Source organism: Rhinopithecus roxellana, chromosome 9 (genome assembly GCF_007565055.1).
Source record: "Rhinopithecus roxellana isolate Shanxi Qingling chromosome 9, ASM756505v1, whole genome shotgun sequence".
Taxonomy (NCBI): domain Eukaryota; kingdom Metazoa; phylum Chordata; class Mammalia; order Primates; family Cercopithecidae; genus Rhinopithecus; species Rhinopithecus roxellana.
This window is the reverse complement of record NC_044557.1, coordinates 106388320-106409944: the sequence shown is the minus strand read 5'-3', so window position 1 is coordinate 106409944 and position 21625 is coordinate 106388320. Positions and strand designations below refer to the sequence as shown.

General features: G+C 37.3%; 1 protein-coding gene across 3 annotated transcripts in view; it reads left to right on the top strand.

The window, feature by feature from the left end:
• COL14A1 (collagen type XIV alpha 1 chain) overlaps positions 1 to 21625 on the top strand; it is a 256610-nt gene that overhangs the window by 66185 nt on the left and 168800 nt on the right. For all 3 annotated transcript variants that reach the window (XM_030938097.1, XM_010381456.2, XM_030938098.1), the window contains exons 6-13: positions 2659 to 2814; positions 3655 to 3774; positions 5167 to 5331; positions 9478 to 9639; positions 12751 to 12902; positions 14046 to 14175; positions 15592 to 15737; positions 18280 to 18409. In XM_030938097.1, coding sequence (XP_030793957.1) covers positions 2659 to 2814; positions 3655 to 3774; positions 5167 to 5331; positions 9478 to 9639; positions 12751 to 12902; positions 14046 to 14175; positions 15592 to 15737; positions 18280 to 18409 — 1161 coding nt within the window. The remainder of the gene's footprint in view (positions 1 to 2658; positions 2815 to 3654; positions 3775 to 5166; positions 5332 to 9477; positions 9640 to 12750; positions 12903 to 14045; positions 14176 to 15591; positions 15738 to 18279; positions 18410 to 21625) is intronic.

Below are 21625 nucleotides of genomic sequence, written 5' to 3'. Positions count from 1 at the left end.
TACAAAACCAGTGATAGGTTTTGACTTTTGAAATTGTTGAAAAAAGTATCTTCCTATGAATCTTAATTTCAAGTGAAATATGCCAAGTTGTAGTTTGCTTTTAAGGTTTTCGGTGTTTAAATTATGTGACATAAACATTCAAATTATTTTTCTAGATAATGCTTTCTGCATGCTCGATAGGATTATTTCCCTCTTCTTTTAATTAGTTACTTACTTAGTAATTTTTAATGATGTCATAAGCACCCAAGCTCATCTTACCCCCAAAATCTAAGACCTTGACCATAGCCCACACTTATGCTTTTATTTTCTTTAAGATGTCTTTTGATGACCAACTTAAAAATTTTTAGTCTTATTAAAGTTATCAATCTTTTGACTTATAGTCAATTAGTTCTATATCTTGCTTAGGAGCTATACAAAATTTATGTTTCCAAGTCATTTCTGACTTGAATGAGCTAAATAAACAGAACATGTCTATTGGAAATTATTTTTTAAACCAGAAAATACCAATTTCATTACCTACCTTTTAAATAAGCAGAAAGGATTCCCTTTCTAAGCTCCTATCCATGTGGTTCCCAATTAATTTATAAGTGAAATAATATCCCCAGTAGTTTTGGAAAATAAAGAAAACTACTCTCCATTTGAGAGTAAGTTTCCCCCATAAAAACAGAGAAAAATGGGTTCTTGAAGCTTAACCAGACTTCAGTTTTCCCTGGTTATGTCCAAAAAACAAATTAATTTTTATCCCGTGACTTTTTATAGTATTCCATTTTAGCCTTTTTCTTAGTGTGGTACAGTAGGGCTAACTCCCAAATACAAAGTTACCAGCTGATGGCTCTGCATTTGGTGATTAAGAAAGGGAATCTGGTGCCAGAAAGTGAATATATAAACTTTGGGTTGAGTTGTACTGTTTAGATTCCATAATGAATATTGGAGTATTTCACTGGCAAATTCATTTTTTCCCCTTCTGGTAAAAGCATCTAGGTATCCCATAAATATTTATATCTGGAAAAAAATCAAGATCCTTTAAGCAAAATGTGGCCTGGTAGGTGCAGAGACACGTATATTAAACTGCCTATGCCAACCATAGTAGTTCAACTATATATATTTTTTTTAGGTAAAGGCATATTCAACTTGTTTATGAACACTTCTGTATTTTGGTTTTCATTATATATGTTTAAAAAAAAAAACAAAGATTTTTCTAAGCCAGCAAGAAGTTAGAAAGGATACAAGAAACCCACCCCCAAAACCTCTCTGCCCGCCAAACACACTTAATGATCTCTAGTCCTAATATGAAAATTCAGCAAAGTTAAGCAGTTCTTTGGAAGCACAGACTAGAGTACGAAGCAATGTTGCAGTAGGTACTAAAAGTATTAGTGTGTTCTCACGCTGCTAATAAAGACATACTCAAGACTGGGTAATTTAAAAAGGAAAGAGGTTTAGTGGACTCACAGTTCCACATGGCTGGGGAGGCCCCACAATCATGGCAAAAGACAAAGGAGAATCAAAGGCACATCTTACATGGCGGCAGGCAAGAGCTCGTGTGCAGAGGGAATCTCCCTTTTATAAAACCATCAGATCTTGTGAGACTCATTCACTATTCTGAGAATAGCATGGGAAAGACCTGCCCCCATTATTTAATTACCTCCCACTGGGTCCCTCCAATGACACGTGGGAAATATGGGAGCTGCAATTCAAGATGAGATTTGGGTGGGGACACAACCAAACCATCTCAATATTGTTAAGGATTTGTGAAACACTTGGAGAATATTCCTGTGTCTTGGCTCTGTGTGAATAGAAATGGTGAATTTCCCCTAAAGAAGCACAGATCTATCCTAGATCAGGCAGCCTCCTCCATTTTTGTAGAGGCTTAGCCATATGCCCTCTGCATTTCGACAGCATTGCTGTGAGTGGGGCCTTCTCTGTTGGTAAAACATAGGTACCATGGCCACTGGGCATCCTCTTCTGAATCTTTGTCCTGAATCCTAATTGAGCCATTTAAAAAAATCAATTATTTACATGATCTTTAGGAACAAAATTTACTGTCACATATACATAATATGCAAAAAACGTTTGACTTTGAGGAAACTCTTTGGCCTTTTTCCAATTATCTTGTTCCAAAAGCCCTTCCTTCTTTAGAAAAAGTCTCTGTACCTTTCTTGGATTAAATATGCAGCTGTAACGTTTCCTTGAATTCAGAAAGCCCGTATTTCTCTTTTCCTATCACTTCCTCTAGCATAAATTTATCAGGATAGGAGAGCCGTCTTTTTGCCTCCTGGCTGTGTTCCCATCTTGGCTGACTGGCACACACTGGTGTTGCTAAGACCTTTCCTGGAAAGAATCAACAGGCGAAAGCCCAGAGCTGGATGCTTTTGCACAGACACTACTTTCTAAAATACACAGAAGCCTGAGTTGCCAGGATGGTGTGAACCTGCCCAGTATTTTCCTAACTATTTCCAGAGCACTGGCTCTACTGCCAACCGTTACCACATTTTTTTTTCTAGTAAAATACATTTAAGGGAAGAGTTGTAAAAAGATGGCCGCTCCTATGGGAATGTTTTTGTATTCTTAGCACTAAGTTGTCTAAAAGATGTTAAGATGGGCTCTTTTTGAAGTTGCTGTGACAGTAACACATGTGCTTTTCTGGTTTGTGCTTTGCAGAAGTGAAATTTGTCTGTCAAACTCCAGCGATTGCTGACATTGTAATCCTGGTCGATGGTTCATGGAGTATTGGAAGATTCAACTTCAGACTGGTTCGGCTTTTCTTGGAAAACCTGGTTACAGCATTCGATGTGGGCTCAGAGAAGACACGAATTGGTATAATTTCTATTATTAGCAGTAGCAGTCAGCTGTCAGTGGAAAACCGCTGGGAAGTGTTTTAAGAAATTTCAAAAATTCCTTACAAAGTGACTTTCAGGATTGCAGAATACTCATCATCTCCAAAGCACATGTTTCAATCAATAAATATTTATTCCTTCTAATTTTTGCAATGACACTGTCATTCAGTTGATTATTGAACATATTTTAATTTTCTGAAAAGTCAAGGTCTTCTCTGTTAATAATAAAAATAAAACTTTAAAAGTTACAGCTGGTTTAAGAATTTATTGCATAGCAGTTTTCTTTTTATTTAAAAGAAATAACTAAATCTAGGAAAATGCTGAACTAGAAAATTGGCAGTCATTTTATAGTACAAGATAATCTTTGCCAAATTAATTCTAGCCCAGATAAGAAGCAAAAAAGTTGTAAATCTTTGAGCAATATTACAAAAAATAAAAATAATAAATCTTTGTTAAACAAAGTCTCCTAGTTTAACTTTTAAATAGCCATTAAGAAAAATCACTCCTTTGAGAATAAATCAACAACAAATAAATCTAGGCCTTTTGTCTACAAACATGATCAGATTTTTTTTAATGCCAAGTACCTAATTGGGTACTCATTTATAAATGGCTAGAAAATATGTACACTCCCTCAAACCCCATATATGTCTAACTTGATTCCTTTAATTCATCTTACTCAGCAAGTCTTTCTGAAAATTTATAGCCAGGCCAAATATATATAGCAAAGATGAGGCCTTTCGTCATTCTAGTTTCTTGAGTAGCTCACTACATTTTTGAGTAACCCATTATTCCTGGTGAGTTTCCTAATCTTTTTTTCCAGGTCTTGCACAGTATAGTGGCGACCCCAGAATAGAATGGCACTTGAATGCATTTAGCACAAAAGATGAGGTGATTGAAGCTGTCCGAAACCTCCCATATAAAGGAGGAAATACACTAACAGGTATATTTTGTTCAATCCATGTTATAACAACATATCTTTTTGAAGAATAATTGTATTACCTCATTTTGCCACTTTGTGTTATCATAATGTTTTAATTAAACTAGCACTTAGGATCCTCTGATGATGGTTTTCCCAAATTCAGCATTGAGTTAAAGCCAGATATCTCATTCCTTTTACTCTATGACTCTAATGTCCCAGGAAGGGCTTGGTTGGGTTAGGAGAAAATGAAGCAAGCCCTGAGACCAACAGAGTGGAGTAGCTGTCTAACTTTTGTCAGCTACTCTCTTCACTGCTTTTCTTCTTCTGCCATCCTCCACCCTGTTATTTAAATAGAAACAAATCTCTTCTTATTTTCAAAGAAGATATTTTCTTTGCCCTTATTCTGCAATCAATAGTTATCATGAAGATATTATGATACAATTTTCTGAAAAGTCAAGATCCTCTCTGTTAATAGTAATACGGATCTTTGGCTCCCCAGTATTTTTGATGAATGATGAATATAAGAATATTTACATTATAATCCTCCATGGCACAATCACAAAGGGTTTGTAAAAATTTTAACCTTGAGACATGCTGCAAGCTGAGCATCCCAACTCTGAAAATCCAAAATGTTTGAGTGTCAACATGATGCTAAAAAAATGCTCATTGAAGCATTTCGGTTTTTTAATTTTTAGATTTGGGATGCTCAACCAGAAAATATAATGCAAATATTCCAAAATCCAAAAATACCTGAAATCCAAAACTATTCTGGTCTCAAGGATTTAGTAGTGGATATTCAACATGTATTGCCTACCACAGGTACATACTAGAGATGCTCAGATGAAACACTGTAGATGTTGTTGTTGATTTTTATGCAGCAAACAATTTATTAAACACAAATCCTATAACAATATTGCACCATTTCTTATTTTTTTTGGATGGAAAGTGTCATACTCAAAAGGCAGGAGTATATTAATGATTTTAGATCTGTCCTTTCTACTCCTAAAAAACAAAGAGAGGGATTTTTCGGTTCCTTAGAATATCACGAACACATTGAAAACCTAATGATAACGCACTACTGTGTGAGTATTCTTGCTTTCTCCTAAATTATAAAGGTTCAGATCTGCTTGTACACAATATTTATTATCATCCATTCGCCATGAATTCAGTGTTCTTTATAAATGCTAGTTTCTGAAAGAATGCAGTGTTTAATTATTTTTATTACCTTTATTCCAGTGGATTTTAGTTCCTTGTTGAATCTGTGAAAGACAAAGTTATTATAAAAATGAAGATTCACATGTAATAAAGACTCCTGTGGCTCAATAGGTTACCCATCTTGTGGTCGTATTTTGGAGAATTAGGAGACTTTTTATTAGAGATGGCTGGTGTTTACTTTTCCTTGTTTTCTACAAGGTCTTGCTTTGAACTACATTTTTGAAAATAGCTTCAAACCAGAAGCAGGATCAAGGACTGGAGTATCCAAAATCGGCATTTTAATCACAGATGGAAAATCCCAGGATGACATTATTCCACCATCTAGAAACCTTCGTGAGTCTGGTGTAGAACTGTTTGCCATAGGTATGTGCTCTTTTTAGTCTTGTTTCAACTAAGGGCATAGACCCACAACCACTTAAAACAATATGTAATGTGAAATGCACTTCACTGAAAGCCAGGAGACCTGAGCACTTTCTAGTCTTGGCCCTTGCCATAGGCAGCCCTGGGATCTGAGCCCAGCTTCCTTACAGTTCAAATGGGAGTGATGCTAGCTGTCATGTATCCCATGGTGTGAGGATTTCTAAGTGAGGTGTCAGGTATAAATTGCTGCAAAAAGCATAAAGTGGCATGCAAAGGCCAGGTATATGTTTGTTACTGTTTAATAAGTCAAGACTTTCTCTTAAGGGTCATAGCTATCTCTTTTCTGGCAGTATAGGAAGAATCTAATTTATCGTTTTCAAGGAATTAGAATCCTGCAACTACGTAAAGAAGACACAAAGTTCAAGATTTGTAGTAGTTCTTATCGGAAACTAACTCTTTATAAGGTATCCTTCTTCTGTGAAACAGCATATATATATATATATATATATATATGCTTTTATATATATATATGCTTATATATATACATATATACACACACGTGTGTGTGTGTGTATATATATATAGCATACATTTGGAATAACTACAAAATATTTAGATGATGCAACTTTGCTGTTGATTAAAATGTTAACATTTTCTTTGGCAACGGGAAGGCCTTCTATTTAGTAGAGAACAACAAACTTTCTCAGCAGAAAAAATGCCTGATTCCCAAGCAACACTGAAATACAAACCAAAATATAAGAGCAAATTCCTTAATAGGGCTCTGAAGACATTTGAAATTGGTTATCATGAATGGTCCCTTTTATTATGTTTTACATATTTATTTTATTTGTGATGAGTCTTTAGTCCAAATAAAATGCATTTATCTTTCTGCATTTATCAAAAAGATGGTGCATGTTTCTTTTTGTGAACTTCCCATGAGATGTTTCTTCTATCAAAAGAGAGTAATCTCTACCCTGGAGTTGCATACCCAGTTATAGTGGGTGCTGGCATAAAAACTACATATTTCAGAGTACTTCTACTGCTGTGAAATTGAACTATCCAGGGAGAAGGGGCCTGGGAATACGTGTTTTGAAACCATACCCAGATCTGTATCTTAAAATCATTCTCCGGGGTTGAGAACTACTGGTAAGCCCACAGGAATATCTCCTCTGTGTATATTGGTTAAGTTTCTCTCCCTTAGAGAAAGATCCCAAAAAGTTTTCTCATATATATATATAAAATTTTTCATTAGAGGATGTTTCTGATCATTTATTCAGAACTTGTTTCCTACTAGTATGTAGCCAAGTACAGTCTAAGAACAGCTGCAGAAGCTGTGGAAACTGTGGTGTTCCCTCCTGTTTCTTTTCCTTATTCCTACAGCATCTCCAAGCAGTGAATTCCCTGAGGTTCAGGTTGTATCTTCTTCACCTTTTCATCCTGATCGCCTATCCCAGTGCTTGACACTTAAAAAGTATCCAGTAAATGGCTGTTTAATAAGTTAGTGCTCTAAAGAATTTCTAAGATAGCATTATAACCGATAGTATTAAAAATAAAAATATTCATGAAGCATACATGTAAGAGAGGTGTATTATTATTATTCAAGTAAGTGATGTGTACAGCCATTACTGCTACATTTTTCATTTACAGAAGAAAGAACAAAGAAATCCCAGGAAAAAGTTAAAAATGTATTATGTTCGAACTTTGTTTTGGTAAATTAGAACCTTGTTATTTTGTGTGCATGTGTGTGTGGTGCAGGAGGAGCTAGGTGTTATAGCTCAGTGGTGTGCAGGAGCCAGCTCATGCGAGTTTGCAAGAGCCAATTGTGCACATCTCTTCCCAAGTCTGCATTCTGTGACCTCATATTGGTCGTCTGGAATAAGCTACAGTGGGGGTATTTATTCTACAGAAATTGGCAAACACTATAAATTAGGGCAGAAATCTGACTGTTAAATATTTACCACATGTACCAGCACACCTCTGGAATTTAAATGGGCAATAAATGAGTTTAACCATATGGTGCTTCACATGTAAAGAAAAATGTGAAGTTGGTCCTAGGAGTTGAGTTAAACTTGCTCTGTAGGAACATTTCTTACCCTGAAATTTAACAGTACATCTTTTAGAGTTATCAATGAAAAAAAAATCTTAAGACCCTATCCTAGATTTGCTACTCACAATGTGGCTTCTAGAATGCTTAATTCAAGAAGTTTTAGCTTACATACTATGCACCAGGCATTGTGGAGGTTGTTGGGGTACAAAGATGAACAAGGCAAAATCCTTACAAAACAATTTCCTCCAAAGTCATGATGACCATTTCCTCTCTTTTCTGTGCAATTGCAACAGTCAAACTATTTTATTTGGGAAGGTGAGGGAGAGGCAAAATTGGGTCTATTTTTCCCAGAATATTCCTATATAAGTCCAAACTTGTCAGTTTCAACTGAATATCACAAAAAAAGCATTATTGGCACTGCTCCAGCATGCATTCAATGTTATATTAATTCAGATGTACATTTTAGAAGCAATTGTAGAAGTCCTTCAGGCAAGAACCATCAGAGAGATTTGTTTTCCTGTCCTTTTGTCCAATAAAAGAAATCTCTGTCAAAGACTTAAACTAATGGAGGATTAATTTATGTGTTTATTCTCCATTTTCTGTTCTTGTTAATGATAAATAGGTGAGTTTTTAAGCAAAGCTTTAAGTAAATTCATCCAGATGTGATTTAGACTTCTCTGAAAATTACCTGGAAATCAGCAGTATTTATTATCCTGCAACCTCCTAAAGCAAATAGTTCAGAGACAACTAACGCATTGTTGCTCAATATGTTGGGGTTGAAAGATAAATTAATTGGCACAGTCAGCCATCTAAGAAGTAATTCATGTTGCCCCAGGTAATTTCTCTTCCTTGCTTCTATAGAACCTCCTTTTAATGCCCTCTGATGATTGAAACGATGGGGATTATAAAGAAATCCTCCTTGTTTGATGAAGCTTGGGGAAGGGAAATCTACCTTCCCACCCAGAAAACTTAACCTTATGCCTCTCCTTTCCTATCTCTAACACTGTTGGTAAATATTTAGTCATTTTAATGTGCAGTCTTCTGAGAGGCAGTATGAAATAGGGGAACAATAGTTCTAAACTCATAGGATTGGTTGTGAGGATTAAAGGTGTTATTGTATGGAAAACACTTACTATGGTGCTTGGGGGCACGGTGATCAAACTCTTTTTTAAGGGTTTGTGGTCACTGCTTTCTGTCCTATTCTAGTCCCTGCTGTATTCCAGACACCCATCTTTGTGTTTGACCGTGGAATTCAGTGGATACTGTGGAAGGACCAGAAATTTTCTATTTACATTAGTAAAATTGCAGTGGTTACTAGACAGCAAATTGTATTTGAGTATGTTAAAAAATAATTTTCCCTAGCTTTCTCCTTGGCTTAATGCTGTATAATAATAATTTCAAATATATATATATATATATGTATATTTGTTCTAGCAGTATTTCTCAATTTCAGTAAACTTATTTTATAGAAACTTAAACCTGAAGCTTTGATAGTTTAGGATGCTGGTTTAATTACTAATGCTTCTGCCATATTCATGCAAAACAGAAGTTAGTTTTATTAAGTCATGTTCCTGTTACGATGTATTGAGTAAAATTAGTATCTAATCATTTAAAAATGATTCTGCAACTGACTTTTTGTAAAAAGCAATCTGATATGAAATGTTCCTCTTTAAAGTGGCAGACGCCTATAACCAAATCCAAGACTGCAAGTCCACCAGAACGAGGCAGGGTGACTGAAGCAGCCTCTCAGATGGGGTTGCGGGAGTCCCAAGTGTTGTTTACCGGGACACAAGCACATAATAGCTTTCATCTTGTCAGTGGTACATATGCTCGCTCTTCCCTTTTTTTTGCTTATTTTCTTTCTATATGAATAACTTGGTAGAATCCGAGCTATTGTTTTGTGTTATATAATAGATATAAGATGACATTTTTCATTTCATCCGTTTATTTCATGTGTGTGCATTGTAAATATATATATACAAGTAGCAGATGATGCTTTGACTGCAGTGAAGATGGACTGACTGGGTCAGATCAGGCCCACCGCAGTCACTCTTTCCAAGGGGGCATAAAGGTCACCATTCTCCTGTTGTCCTCTGTGTCAGGGGTGAAAAACGCCGATTTGAATGAACTGCAGGAGATCGCCTCCGAACCGGACAGCACTCATGTGTACAATGTTGCCGAATTCGACCTGATGCACACGGTTGTGGAGAGTCTGACCAGGACTGTCTGCTCTAGAGTGGAAGAACAGGACAGAGAAATTAAAGGTAAAGTGAGTGACAGAGCAGTCCTGTGGATGTCAGTATTATGGTGCACAAGCCTATCGTGAATTGGGAAAATTCTTTTCATTTTTCATGTTGGCTTTCTGAAGACCCCCTATTCCCCTAAGACCCGAGCCGTCAGAGTAGAAAAGGGAGTATATTAGCAGGCTTTGTGGAGGTGAAGGAGAGACTCTTTAAACACAAGATGATTTTCTCCATAATGTAACATTTACTTTTATTTAAAAATTAAACTTTTTAATTTTAAGATGATTATGCATTCAAATACAGTTTGTAAGAAATAATACATGGAAAGATTGTGTGTTCTTTACTCGCTTCCCCAATGGCAAAATCTTGTAAAGCTAATTACATTACCACAAGCAGAATGCTTGCCATTGATACAGGCAAGATGCAGCACGTTTCCACCACGAGGATCATTCCTGTTACCTTTTATAGGCACCCTCACTTATATCCCTCTCCCTCTCTCCATAATCCCAGACAACCACTACTCCATCTCCAATATTTTTCATGTCAAAAATATTATGTGAATGGAGGTATGTGGTATGTAACCTTTGGGGATTGGCTTTTTTCATGCAGGAGAATTCCCTGGAGATTCATCCAAGTTGTTGCACGTGTCAACAGCGCTTTCTTTTTAATTGAGTGTCAGATTCCATGATGTGGATGTGCCACAGTTTGTTTAACCACTCACACGTCGAGGGGCTCCTGGGTTGCTTTCAGCCTTTGGCTATGATGAATCAAGCTGCTGTGAATGTTCATGTAGAGGTTCTTGTGCAAACATAAGTTTTCATTTCTCTGGGATAATGCCCAGTAGTACAATGGCTGGATCATATCCCAGTTGCATGTTTTGTTTAGTTTAGTTTTCATTAAGAGTGGCCTCCTTGCTACTGGACAGTGGTGAAAGCCCTGACTCACTGCTAGGTCTCCTCTGACACCGTCACAGAGTGAGGGGGAATGGTGCCTTATTACTCCCGGGAGGGGGTTGAGGGTCCAGGCAGGCTCTTCATGTGGTCTCCTTTGATATCACAGATAGGATTGTAGGGGAAAAGATTCATTACCATCTGCTAGGGATGAATATCTCTTCTCTGCTTGACCTCTCACAGCACCCTAGCTGGCATGAGGGGCTTGGGGTGGATATTAGGGCACCCTATTATAGCCAAGAAAGGCTGGAAATTTTGGCTTCCCACTAGGCCTTTGCTGGCATGGGTAAAGGTGTGGCCACAGTTTTTTTCTGTGTTGATTAACTGCAGTAGAACAGTTATTGCCAAAAATGTTTTAAAAGTTTCAGTCTTGGTAGGCTGGCCATTTCCTGGTCCTTTGCTAGAGGGAGACGATTTTGTTAGCAATTTTTAGTCTGTATCTGTTGGTGTTTCTGGGTTGCCAGATACTTTAGCTCCATGTGTGGGATATATGAGTAAAAGGAAGTGAGAGCTCACTGCTGGGAGCTCCCGAGCCCTGTAGTTTTGCACTCATTGACCTTCTTCTTTCTACTTTTCAGCGTCTTCTTATGCTTGTCTGATATAATTTCCAGAGTTTTTACTTATACTCAGCAAAAGGACTAGAGTAAAGCACAGCTCTTCTCTTTCTGGGAGCAAATCCATCATGGATTTTTAAGCCTTGCCCCTCACAATATCACTGGTCTGCAGGTTACGCTTGCCTTATAGAGTTGTAATCTGAGAAGAGGGTAATATCCAAGTCTTCTTTGAAGAGTCTGGTTTTATTTGCTGCCTCTGTTGTAACCAGTGTGAAATGGTTCTTTCTGGCTACATGTCCTTCTCTCTGTCATCATTCCCCTTTCCCCAGGCTAGATCTCATGGGGCTGGGCTGGGCATCCAAGCAGTATGATCCTGAACACATTTCTCTGAGCGTCAAAGTGAAGCTACTTTAGAGCTCAGTTTTTCCAAAATAGTCTACATGTGGTTGATGATACAGCATGTAATAAAGTTCCTGGCCATAGTTTGTGTTCAAAACAGTATTTTAAAAATTGAGATTATTAAAGTCCCTTTGAGTGAGTGCCCTTGAAGTGTGAGAAATTCTAAAGTTTAACCTCGTTATTATCATTTACATATTGTATCCCCCTCCACTTAGATTTTGCATGTCCCAAATTTTTATAGAATCATTTGCTTTAACATGTGTAACACATACGAAAAAATGCTTACGTAGCGTTGAGCTCATAGTGGGCATTTAGTATATGTTAGTTGCTTTTTCTTCTTTTACATTTTTAGATATTAGTCACTTGTTGAACTGAAATTTTTACTATAGAGCCTGTGTTCTCTGATGCTTAAAAACACAGACTCTTGTGTCAAGCCCAGGTATCAATGTCAACTCTGATACTAATTGTGAGACCTTGGTCATGTTAGCTAACTTCATTGTGCCTTGATTTTCTCACATACGAAGTGTGAACAGTAATAGGAACTAGGGAGAGGTAGATGAGATTTAAAAAAAAAAAAAATTCTAAAGACTCTGAAGAGTACCTTTCAATACACACATGCTTAGTTCATGTTTGTTTGTGTGTTTGTTTGGAGGCAGAGTCTCGCTCTATCCCCCAGGCTGGAGTGCAGTGGCACGATCTCGGCTCACTGCAACCTCCGCCTCCTGGTTCAAGCGATTCTTGTGCCTCAGGCTTCCGAGTAGCTGGGATTACAGGCACCTGCCACCATCCCCAGCTAATTTTTGAATTTTTAGTAGAGATGGGGTTTTGCCATGTTGGCCAGGCTAGTCTCGAACTCCTGATCTGACCTCAGGTGATCCACCCACCTTGGCCTCCCAAAGTATTGGGATTACAGGCATGAGCCACCATGCCCAGCTGTTAATGTTTGTTTTTATTATTTATTAACAGTGACCTTAATTTGAGAAAGTTCTCTGGAGTCAAGAACTACATCTAATTTAAGATTGGTATCCTCATAACTTAGTGTAGTACCTGGCACCTAATAGACATTTAAATGTTTGAATGAACAAATGGATAACTGAATCAACTTACCTAAAGAGGAAAATCTTAGAGGCAGCATAAAATCAGTATTTATTTCTGTCTAATGAGATGTCTTAGCGTCATAAGAAATAACTTTGGGTAAGAGGTTTATTTGATGTGTTTCTTTAATTTAGCCTCAGCCCATGCCATCACTGGGCCGCCTACAGAGTTGATTACTTCTGAAGTCACTGCCAGAAGCTTTATGGTTAACTGGACTCACGCCCCAGGAAATGTGGAAAAATACAGAGTTGTGTATTATCCTACCAGGGGTGGAAAACCAGACGAGGTAATAAGGAGACAGTATTTTCAACCATTCTTTTTATTCTCTCAAGTCTTCTACAGTAGTGAGAACAAGGCAGAAATTTATGTATAAGATTATTCTGTCACAGACATTTTAAAGAATTTGACTGAAATGCATTTCCACTTATTCATATTGTTCTCCCATATCTCTGAGTTATGGCAATTACATCTTTCATCTCTCCAAATAACGCTCAGAACTGGTCATGTATGACTTTCTAACACAATGTATTTTTCTTCTTAAAATTAGTAAGTTCTAAAGTAAAAGGTATCAGTAGCTAATTATCTGGCCAGGACCCCTTTTGCTATTTGTGCATTTTTTCTGCGTGGGAGTGATCTGAGCTTTCTGCCTCAGTGAAGTCTGTGCATTCCAAAGTACGTGGTCATATATGGACTAGGCCTCCAAGCCTTGGAGTTTCCTGGACATTTGTAGGGATGAGTGCAATGGAAAAGCCATAATAAAGCAGCTGTGGCCAGCATTTTTTATGGCTTGGCTAACACAGGCGAGAACACCTATTGCCAGATGATTGGATCCTTCCCATTTCCTACCTTTGATACCACAATTCACAAGGAGCATGTTAAAACACAATGAAATTCTTTTTTCTTTTTCTTTTTGTTGTTCTAACCTCTGACTGACCTCAGCATATTTCACAATGTTCTGTGTTACGGTAGGATTTATGATATTTTTTAAGCATTAGAGAAGTAGATTGTGGAGTCTTAAATCATTTGGACCAAAAAAAAAAAAAAAAAGAGAGAGATCCGAGTGCTTCCAATGATTCTTTTATTTTATATGACTAATAAATCTTTTAAATGCTTCCCAAAGCTCTATGGAAAAATATCATGTTTATTGTTATTAAGTGGATGTAAATAGGATAATAATTAGCCTGGTATCAACACAGTTATTTCTATTAGATATGAATTAACAAGGGACTTCTGGACACATTTCATAAAAGGTGCATCACTTCATGTAGGAATTCAAAGAGCGTTTGACTGCCACAGTGGAAAGGAGGATGTGGCACCAACAAGAAAATATTCAATGAAATATTCTTGCTGGAGATATTTCTGCTTTTTGATTTCAATTCTGTGTGTAAGATATTCCATGCTCTCATTACTCAAACTGTTCTTTAAACAGGTGGTGGTAGATGGAAGTGTATCTTCCATAGTGTTGAAAAACTTGATGTCTTTAACTGAATATCAGATAGCAGTCTTTGCAATCTATGCCCACACTGCTAGTGAAGGCCTACGGGGAACTGAAACTACACGTATGTATTTAATTCTACCCCACTTCTAACTTTGTGGAGTGCTGCTTAGGGGGCCTTTCTTAAATTGAAATTCTGCTCAGGTCATGTTGATAGACATCCTGAATCAAATTCAATCAAATTCATAGAAGACATTTGTCGTGCTATATGTGGTACTTGTCCATGCTAGAGCTGTAGTCTTGCAGGTGCTATGTCTTGAAAAAGTTGTTATAAATCTCTGATAGGTTTAAGAGCAATCTTGGTGGTGAAGAGTACAAAAAAATTCATTCATTTATTAAATAAGCATTTAATAAATGCCTACTATGAACCAAGAATTGTCCATGAATTTGTCAGTAGAAGTAGAGAAAAAACTCCATAGCTCTCCTGCCCAGTAGAATGCCAAGGAAATTATGTTACTGCTATCTTCATTGTTCATATCATTGTAGGTAAAACAAGCTTCTGAATACTAATAATTCCCTTCCTTGGTAGGATCATAGTAACACACAATGACAACATACACACATAATACACACACACACATGCACACGCACATGCACATGTACACAGAATCATGAGAAGAGATAATCTTTTTAAAAAAGATCGAACATCTTGTAGTCATTTCTAATATTAATTGAGTTCCTATAACATGCGAGGCACTATGCAAAACTGCTCTAAAAAATCTGCCTCTGATAGAACAATAACAGTGTAAACAACACTAATCACAATGCGCCACGCACTGTCATCATCACTCTCTGAAATCTATTGGATTTATCCCTGGCAACGATCTGTCAGATGAGTGTTAATGCCCTCACTTTGCAGAAATATTTTAGTGACAATCCTTATTCTCAAGGATGTTTTAGTGAGCCTGGGCAACATGGCGAAACCCAGTCTCTACAAAAAATAAAAAAATTAGCTGAGCATGGTGGCACGCCGCTGTGGTCCCAGTTACTTGTGAGGCTGAGGTGGGAGAATTGTTTGAGCCCAGAAGGTGGAGGTTGCAGCCAAGATTGCACCACTGCACTCCAGCCTGGATGACAGAGGAAGAACAGGTCTCAAAAAATAATAAATAAAAGAAAAAGGATGTTTTAGTGTAGTAGGGCGTGGGAACGCAAACCGAAGATGTGCAAGCAGATTAGTGCAATGAAAGACTGTAAGCACTCTCATAGATCCGTGTACAAGGAGCTGGAAATGTCAGCAAAGTCCTGAACTTGACATTGTGGTTAGAAGAGTAGGCAGGGCCACATTAGGAAGGGTCTAGAACCATATTTGAAAACAACAATGTTTCCTGTTTTTCATCAGCATTGTTTAACGCAGGAGCTTGCAATTTATTCTTAAGTCCTTTCTTCCTTCTTATGGTCAATCTTATTTCTTGATAATTTCATTTTTCTCAAGGACACATATGTAAGTGGCTCAACATTAAAAAAAAAAAATCTCTTGCAGTTGCTTTACCCATGGCTTCTGACCTTCTACTATATGATGTGACTGAGAACAGCATGCGAGTCAAATGGGATGCAGTACCTGGGGCCTCAGGTTACCTGATCCTTTATGCTCCTCTAACAGAGGACCTGGCTGGGGATGAAAAAGAGGTAACCACCTGCTACCTACTACAGTCCTAGAATCTTTTATTTCCTTAAATAAAATAAAATTTTTATTGTAAAAATTTAATGTAGAAAATGTAGAAAATTCAGATTAGCCAAAAGAAAAAAAAACATGTATAATCCCACCACCAAGAGATAGCCGTTGTTAACAGTCTTTGTCAATGCATTTTAAAAGCAACAAATAGAAGCAGTTTTGTAGCCTGCTGTTTTCATTTTATTTATTGTGAATCTCGTTCCATGTCATTAAAGAAAATTTTACGAAGTCATTGTATACACCCATAGTATTCTACTGTTGGTTTGAACAGGTCATATTTAATTAATCTATGTTTTTGGATATTTAGATAGCTTGCTATATAAATAATGCTTTTGTGAATATTCCTAACATACATCTTTGCATAGTTGTTTATTTCCTTAGGATAAATTCCTAGAAATAGAGTTTGTTTTTCAAAGGGTAGGCAAATTATTAAGGTTTACATTCAGTATTGCCAAATAATTCTAGAGGAATGTTATATATTTTGCTTTATGTGGTGCATAAGTGACTATTTTCTCTGTATGCACTGAATTAAGTTTTTTCTTACTAATTTGAGAGGTAGATAGACATACATCGTTGGTGCAAATTTTTGAATTTATTCCATTTTAAATGATGAAACTTTGACCTTCAAATGACTTTCAAACATTTTAGTACTCATTTTTAATTTATAGGGGACAATAGCTATAATGCAGACATGTAAGGAATGAAGAGGATGAATCTGACACATGGAAGTGTAATGACCAGGCAGGGACAGTTAATAAGCAAAGCAGTTCAGAGAACTTGGTTGTCTAAAATTGTGTAAAGCCTGTCTCTGACGACGGAAATCTTTAGGGTCAAAAAAATGGTGAATCTGAGTGTCAAGAATAGAGTATTGGTGACATGTGTCTTTTTATTTCCAAGGCTTAGACGGCTTTTGCCTATTTGAATTTAAAGTTGATCTAAATTATTTTGACAAAAGAGAGACTTACAAATGGTGCTGAGAAGATGCTCAGCCTCACTATGAAAGAGAAAAAGAATTAAAGGAATAGTAGTTTATAACCAATAGATTAGCAAAAAAAATTTAAGGTCTGATAATACTGTGTATTCATGAGCACATAGGAAAAGAATCACTCCTGTAACTGCTGGCGGGCATGTAGTTTGGTACAGCTGCTCCGGAGGATATTTTGAAATATTTCATCATGTTGAAGATATATATATATTTTGGAAATATATCATAGGGAAACATCTTGCAGGCATTTTTCAATGTAGGCACTTGGTTGGAATAAGACATTGCAAACAACTAACATGCCTATTAATAGAGGAATGGAAAATAGTGATATATTTATAGAAAAGAATACCATAAAGGAATTAATGATGTCAGCTCTGTCCTTGTGTATCAACATGGATAAATCTCAAAATGTAATATTAACACAGAAAAAAATAGCAAGCTGCAAAAGGATTGTGTTGGTATGATCCCATTATGTGTGTTGTTAAACATACAGGATCATATATTGTTTATAGATATATCTATATACATACAAAAGTACAAAAATGTAGCAGTAAGATATACATCAAGCTCAGGGTGGAGGTGGTGAACAGAAAGAATGAGAAAGACCTTTTGTTTTATCTGAATATATTAATTTAAAAAAAATAAAATCTGAAGTTGATATGACAAAAATTTGATATTTATCCAAGTTGAGTAATGGGTACATCAGTGTGTATTATATTATTTTCTGTGAGTTTATGTTATATATGTTGAGATAGTTCAAAATTCAAAATTTTAATTTGGTGATTAGCCCTGGCAGTCATGTGCCTGTAGACTGTCTATGGAGATTTTTTTTTTTCCTTCCAAAACATAAAACTGTCCCATCACTCTATTGTCGCACAACTGAGAATGTTGGATAGTTTGACTGAATCCAAGGGTCAGAAAACGTGTTCAAGAATCAAGAAAGCAAATTGCCAAGTTGGGTGTCAAGGTGACTTGATCTCTTCTGAATACTGGAAGTAACTTGCAATTCAGCTGCGTGGATTCTCTTGTTGAATGGGGCTGCAAAACTGGCCCTGTTTCATTGAGTTTGAAGCAAAAACTGGGCATGTGGCCAGAGCACTGGTTAGAATTAGCCAAATAATGAAAGGTGCCCACTTGGCCTTGCCTCCAGCACACTGGCCTGGAGCTCACAGTCTCTAGAGAACATTCCTGATTCAATCTCACCCACCCTCTCCTGGGGAGCATATACTCAACATTGTTATTCTGGCTGGAGTTGCCATTTGTCCAGATGTAAAGAGTTATCCTAACACAGTTCACATGGTACTTTTCGACTTATATGGTTCCATAATATCTGTTCCTAATATAAAATGACACGAGACAATTTAAAAGTTATGACTGAAGCCTGTTTGATGGAGGGGTTGTGAGGGGACGTAAAGTCTTATCCCATGAAGTCTCACCTTTGTTCTGTTCCACTCCGATCAGCATGAATAATATGTATTGGCAAACGATCTAACAACATGTATTCTTTTCAGATGAAAATTGGAGAGACCCACACGGATATTGAATTGAGTGGGTTGTTGCCCAATACAGAATACACAGTCACAGTTTATGCCATGTTTGGAGAAGAGGCCAGCGATCCTGTTACGGGACAAGAAACAACATGTGAGCAGCACAGCCATTCAGTTGGGATGCTGTAGTAAAAGCCCACATGAATGTGGGGATTCTGAATTCTAACTACTAGTTTAGGTTGAAACCTCTTAAAATCTAATTGTAATTTTAAAAATCTCATATTCTATTTAGGGCAGGGAAATGTATTTTTTATATATTGTATTATTATAAATGATACGGTTGCCAGAACCGAACTTCAGCATCCTCCAGATAATTCCACCTGTGTCTTTCTTTGTCTAAATTCAAATGCAGGTCAGAATATAGAGGGAAGAGTGTGGGCTTTGCAAGATAGCAGTTGAGATGGGAATCTCAGCTCAACTCATATTGTAGCTAGGTGACAATGGGTGAGTGATAACACTTTTTTGGTTGTATAAAAGGAGGAGCAATAATTTTACAGCATGTAGTTGATATAAGATTAAATACAGTAGTATATGTGAAAACACTCAGTACATAGTTACTGAATATCTGTTTATTTTCCACTCATATCAAAATTAACAAACGTTTTTCCCTAAACATCTTTGCTGTATTTATCTGAGCCTATTACTATTGTAATTCATTTTCTTTTTTTTTTTTTTTGAGACGGAGTCTAGCTCTGTCGCCCAGGCTGGAGTGCAGTGACCGGATCTCAGCTCACTGCAAGCTCCGCCTCCTGGGTTTAGGCCATTCTCCTGCCTCAGCCTTCTGGGTAGCTGGGACTACAGGCGCCCACCACCTCGCCCGGCGAGTTTTTCGTATTTTTTAGTAGAGACGGGTTTCACTGTGTTAGCCAGGATGGTCTCGATCTCCTGACCTCGTGATCCGCCCGTCTCGGCCTCCCAAAGTGCTGGGATTACAGGCTTGAGCCAGCGCGCCTGGCCTGTAATTCATTTTCAACTGAGTAAAAATTTTATTGGTAAGGCTAATTTTGGCTAGATGTAGGGAATTCCTAGTACTTTTTGGGAAATGTATGCATTTATTTAAAAAATATGATATAAACAAAATATTACTATGGCATTCTAATAATACCATATACTATTAAAATATGGCTCTATTCATGATCTTTTGAAACATAAGAAAGTGCAGAGAGACTTGGGGTCTTGCTCACCACTCTTCTCCTGGACTTGGGAGGAGATGAATAGCACAATTTCTACAATGCCTTTCTCATTAAGATTCCATTTGGGAAAACAAAATAGAAGTTTAATGATAAAGAAGTTTGCACACATCCATTCTGTGTTAGTCAAGGCTATGTTATTCTTGCTCTTCAGAGAAAGACCAATGTAATTAAAACAACAAAGAAACAAACAAAAGCTCTAGGAGAGCCCAAGAAAGAAAAAGAAAAGAAATGAATCATGCTAGAAAGCATCTACCACATAAGTGAATTCTGGGACTCTAACCATTTGAAAGAAAAGCTTTCCCCAACAGCCCATCTCTCTTTCACTCAGAGTGTTCACTTATTTATACTTATTAAAATATGTACAACTCCTTCCCATGATTAGCAAAAAGCTCCTGAAAAATGATATCCTAGATACTTGTTCCTGAGGCTGGCATTTTTATGTGCAAATTAGACATTATTCCATTATATTGCCAAATGTAATGGAATTCCAGAAAAATTTAGAGCCAAATGTACACACTACTTAATTATATTGCTTTTTTTTCTTTTCTACACTTCCTCTCTAGCACCTTAATTATTAAGAGAGTCACTAACTCCTACAAGATCTTTATTGTCAAAAATCAGTATGTATTGAATTAATGAAAGGACTGGGCTTTGAGGTTAGGAAACATCATGCTTCGTGGCTATGGCTCGTAATTGTCATTATTTGTCTTCAAGTTTTTTGCTTTGTTGGCTCTATCAGCACTGAGTTTGTGGGATGAAAGAGTGAGTAAGAGAGAAAAACAGTGAGAGAGGAGAAATTAGCATCCTGGTTAATATCGTGGGCTCTGGAATCAGTTAATCAATTTCTTAGGTTAAATTCGAATTGCTCTTCTGTTCCTACTAACTGGGACGTTGGCCAAGTTACTTCAATTTTGTGATCAATATAATGGGGATAATTGCAACTTTATCCTTGCATTCTAGTGTAAGAATTTGATAAGTTAACATATGTTATGTGTCAGACTCATGAAAAACACTCAGTAAATGTTAACAATTATTTTTACAATAAGCCTGTAAAGAGCTCATGAAACTGTCAAAAATTATGGAAAATTTTTAATTTGTTGAATTAGATAGCGGTCCTTGAAGAGGTTCAAAAAGCTATGGAATTGACAGTTAGGAATCTGCAGAAGTACCAATACCTCTTTAAATAATTTTAAAGCAATAGTAAGATGTTTATTTTTATTTGTCTCACAAAGCCACTGTGATTTATTCAGGTCAAATAATTACCCATTGATTCAATGAATGTTTATTGAGTACTCGCTATATTGGGAATAGATCTGAGAACAAAATGAAACCAAATTATCTAACCCCCTGAGATTACAATATACTGAGGGAGAGAGACAATAAACCAGAAATATACAGTGAAAAAAAATAGAGCAGAAGAAGGAGACTTGTAGTATGGGGGTAAAGAACTGTTTTACATGAGATGATCATAGATAGATTCATCAAGAAGGTGGCATATGGTCAGAAACCTGAAAGAAGCAAATACCAGCTATGCGGATATCTGGGGGAAGAGCCTTGAAGGCAAAGAGAAGGCAAATGCAGTGGCCTATGAATGAGCATGCATGGCAGGTTCCAGTCACAGCTAGTGGCATGGAAAAGGCATGGAATAGTAGGAGATGGAAGCAGTGAAATGGCAGCAGGCCAGTCATGTAGGGCCATAAAGACCACTCTGGGCTGGCTGTGGTAGCTCACACATGTAGTGCCAGCACTTTGGGAGGCCAAAACAGGCAGATCACCTGAGGTCAGGAGTTCAAGACCAGCCTGGCCAACATGGTGAAGCCCCGTCTCTACCAAAAATATGAAAACTAGCAAGGTATGGTAATACACGCCTGTAATCCCAGCTGCTCAGGAGGCTGCGCCATGAGAATCAGTTAAACCTGGGAGGTGGAGGTTGCAGCAAGCTGAGATCCCACCACTGCACTCCAGCCTGGATGACAGAGTGGGAAAGAAATGGAAAGGAAAGAAAGGAAGGGAGGGGAGGGGAGGGGAGAGGAGGGGAGGGGAGGGAAGGGGGAAAGGAAGGAAAAGGAGAAGGAAGGGAAGGGAAGGGAGAAGGGAGGAAGGAGAGAGATGGGAGA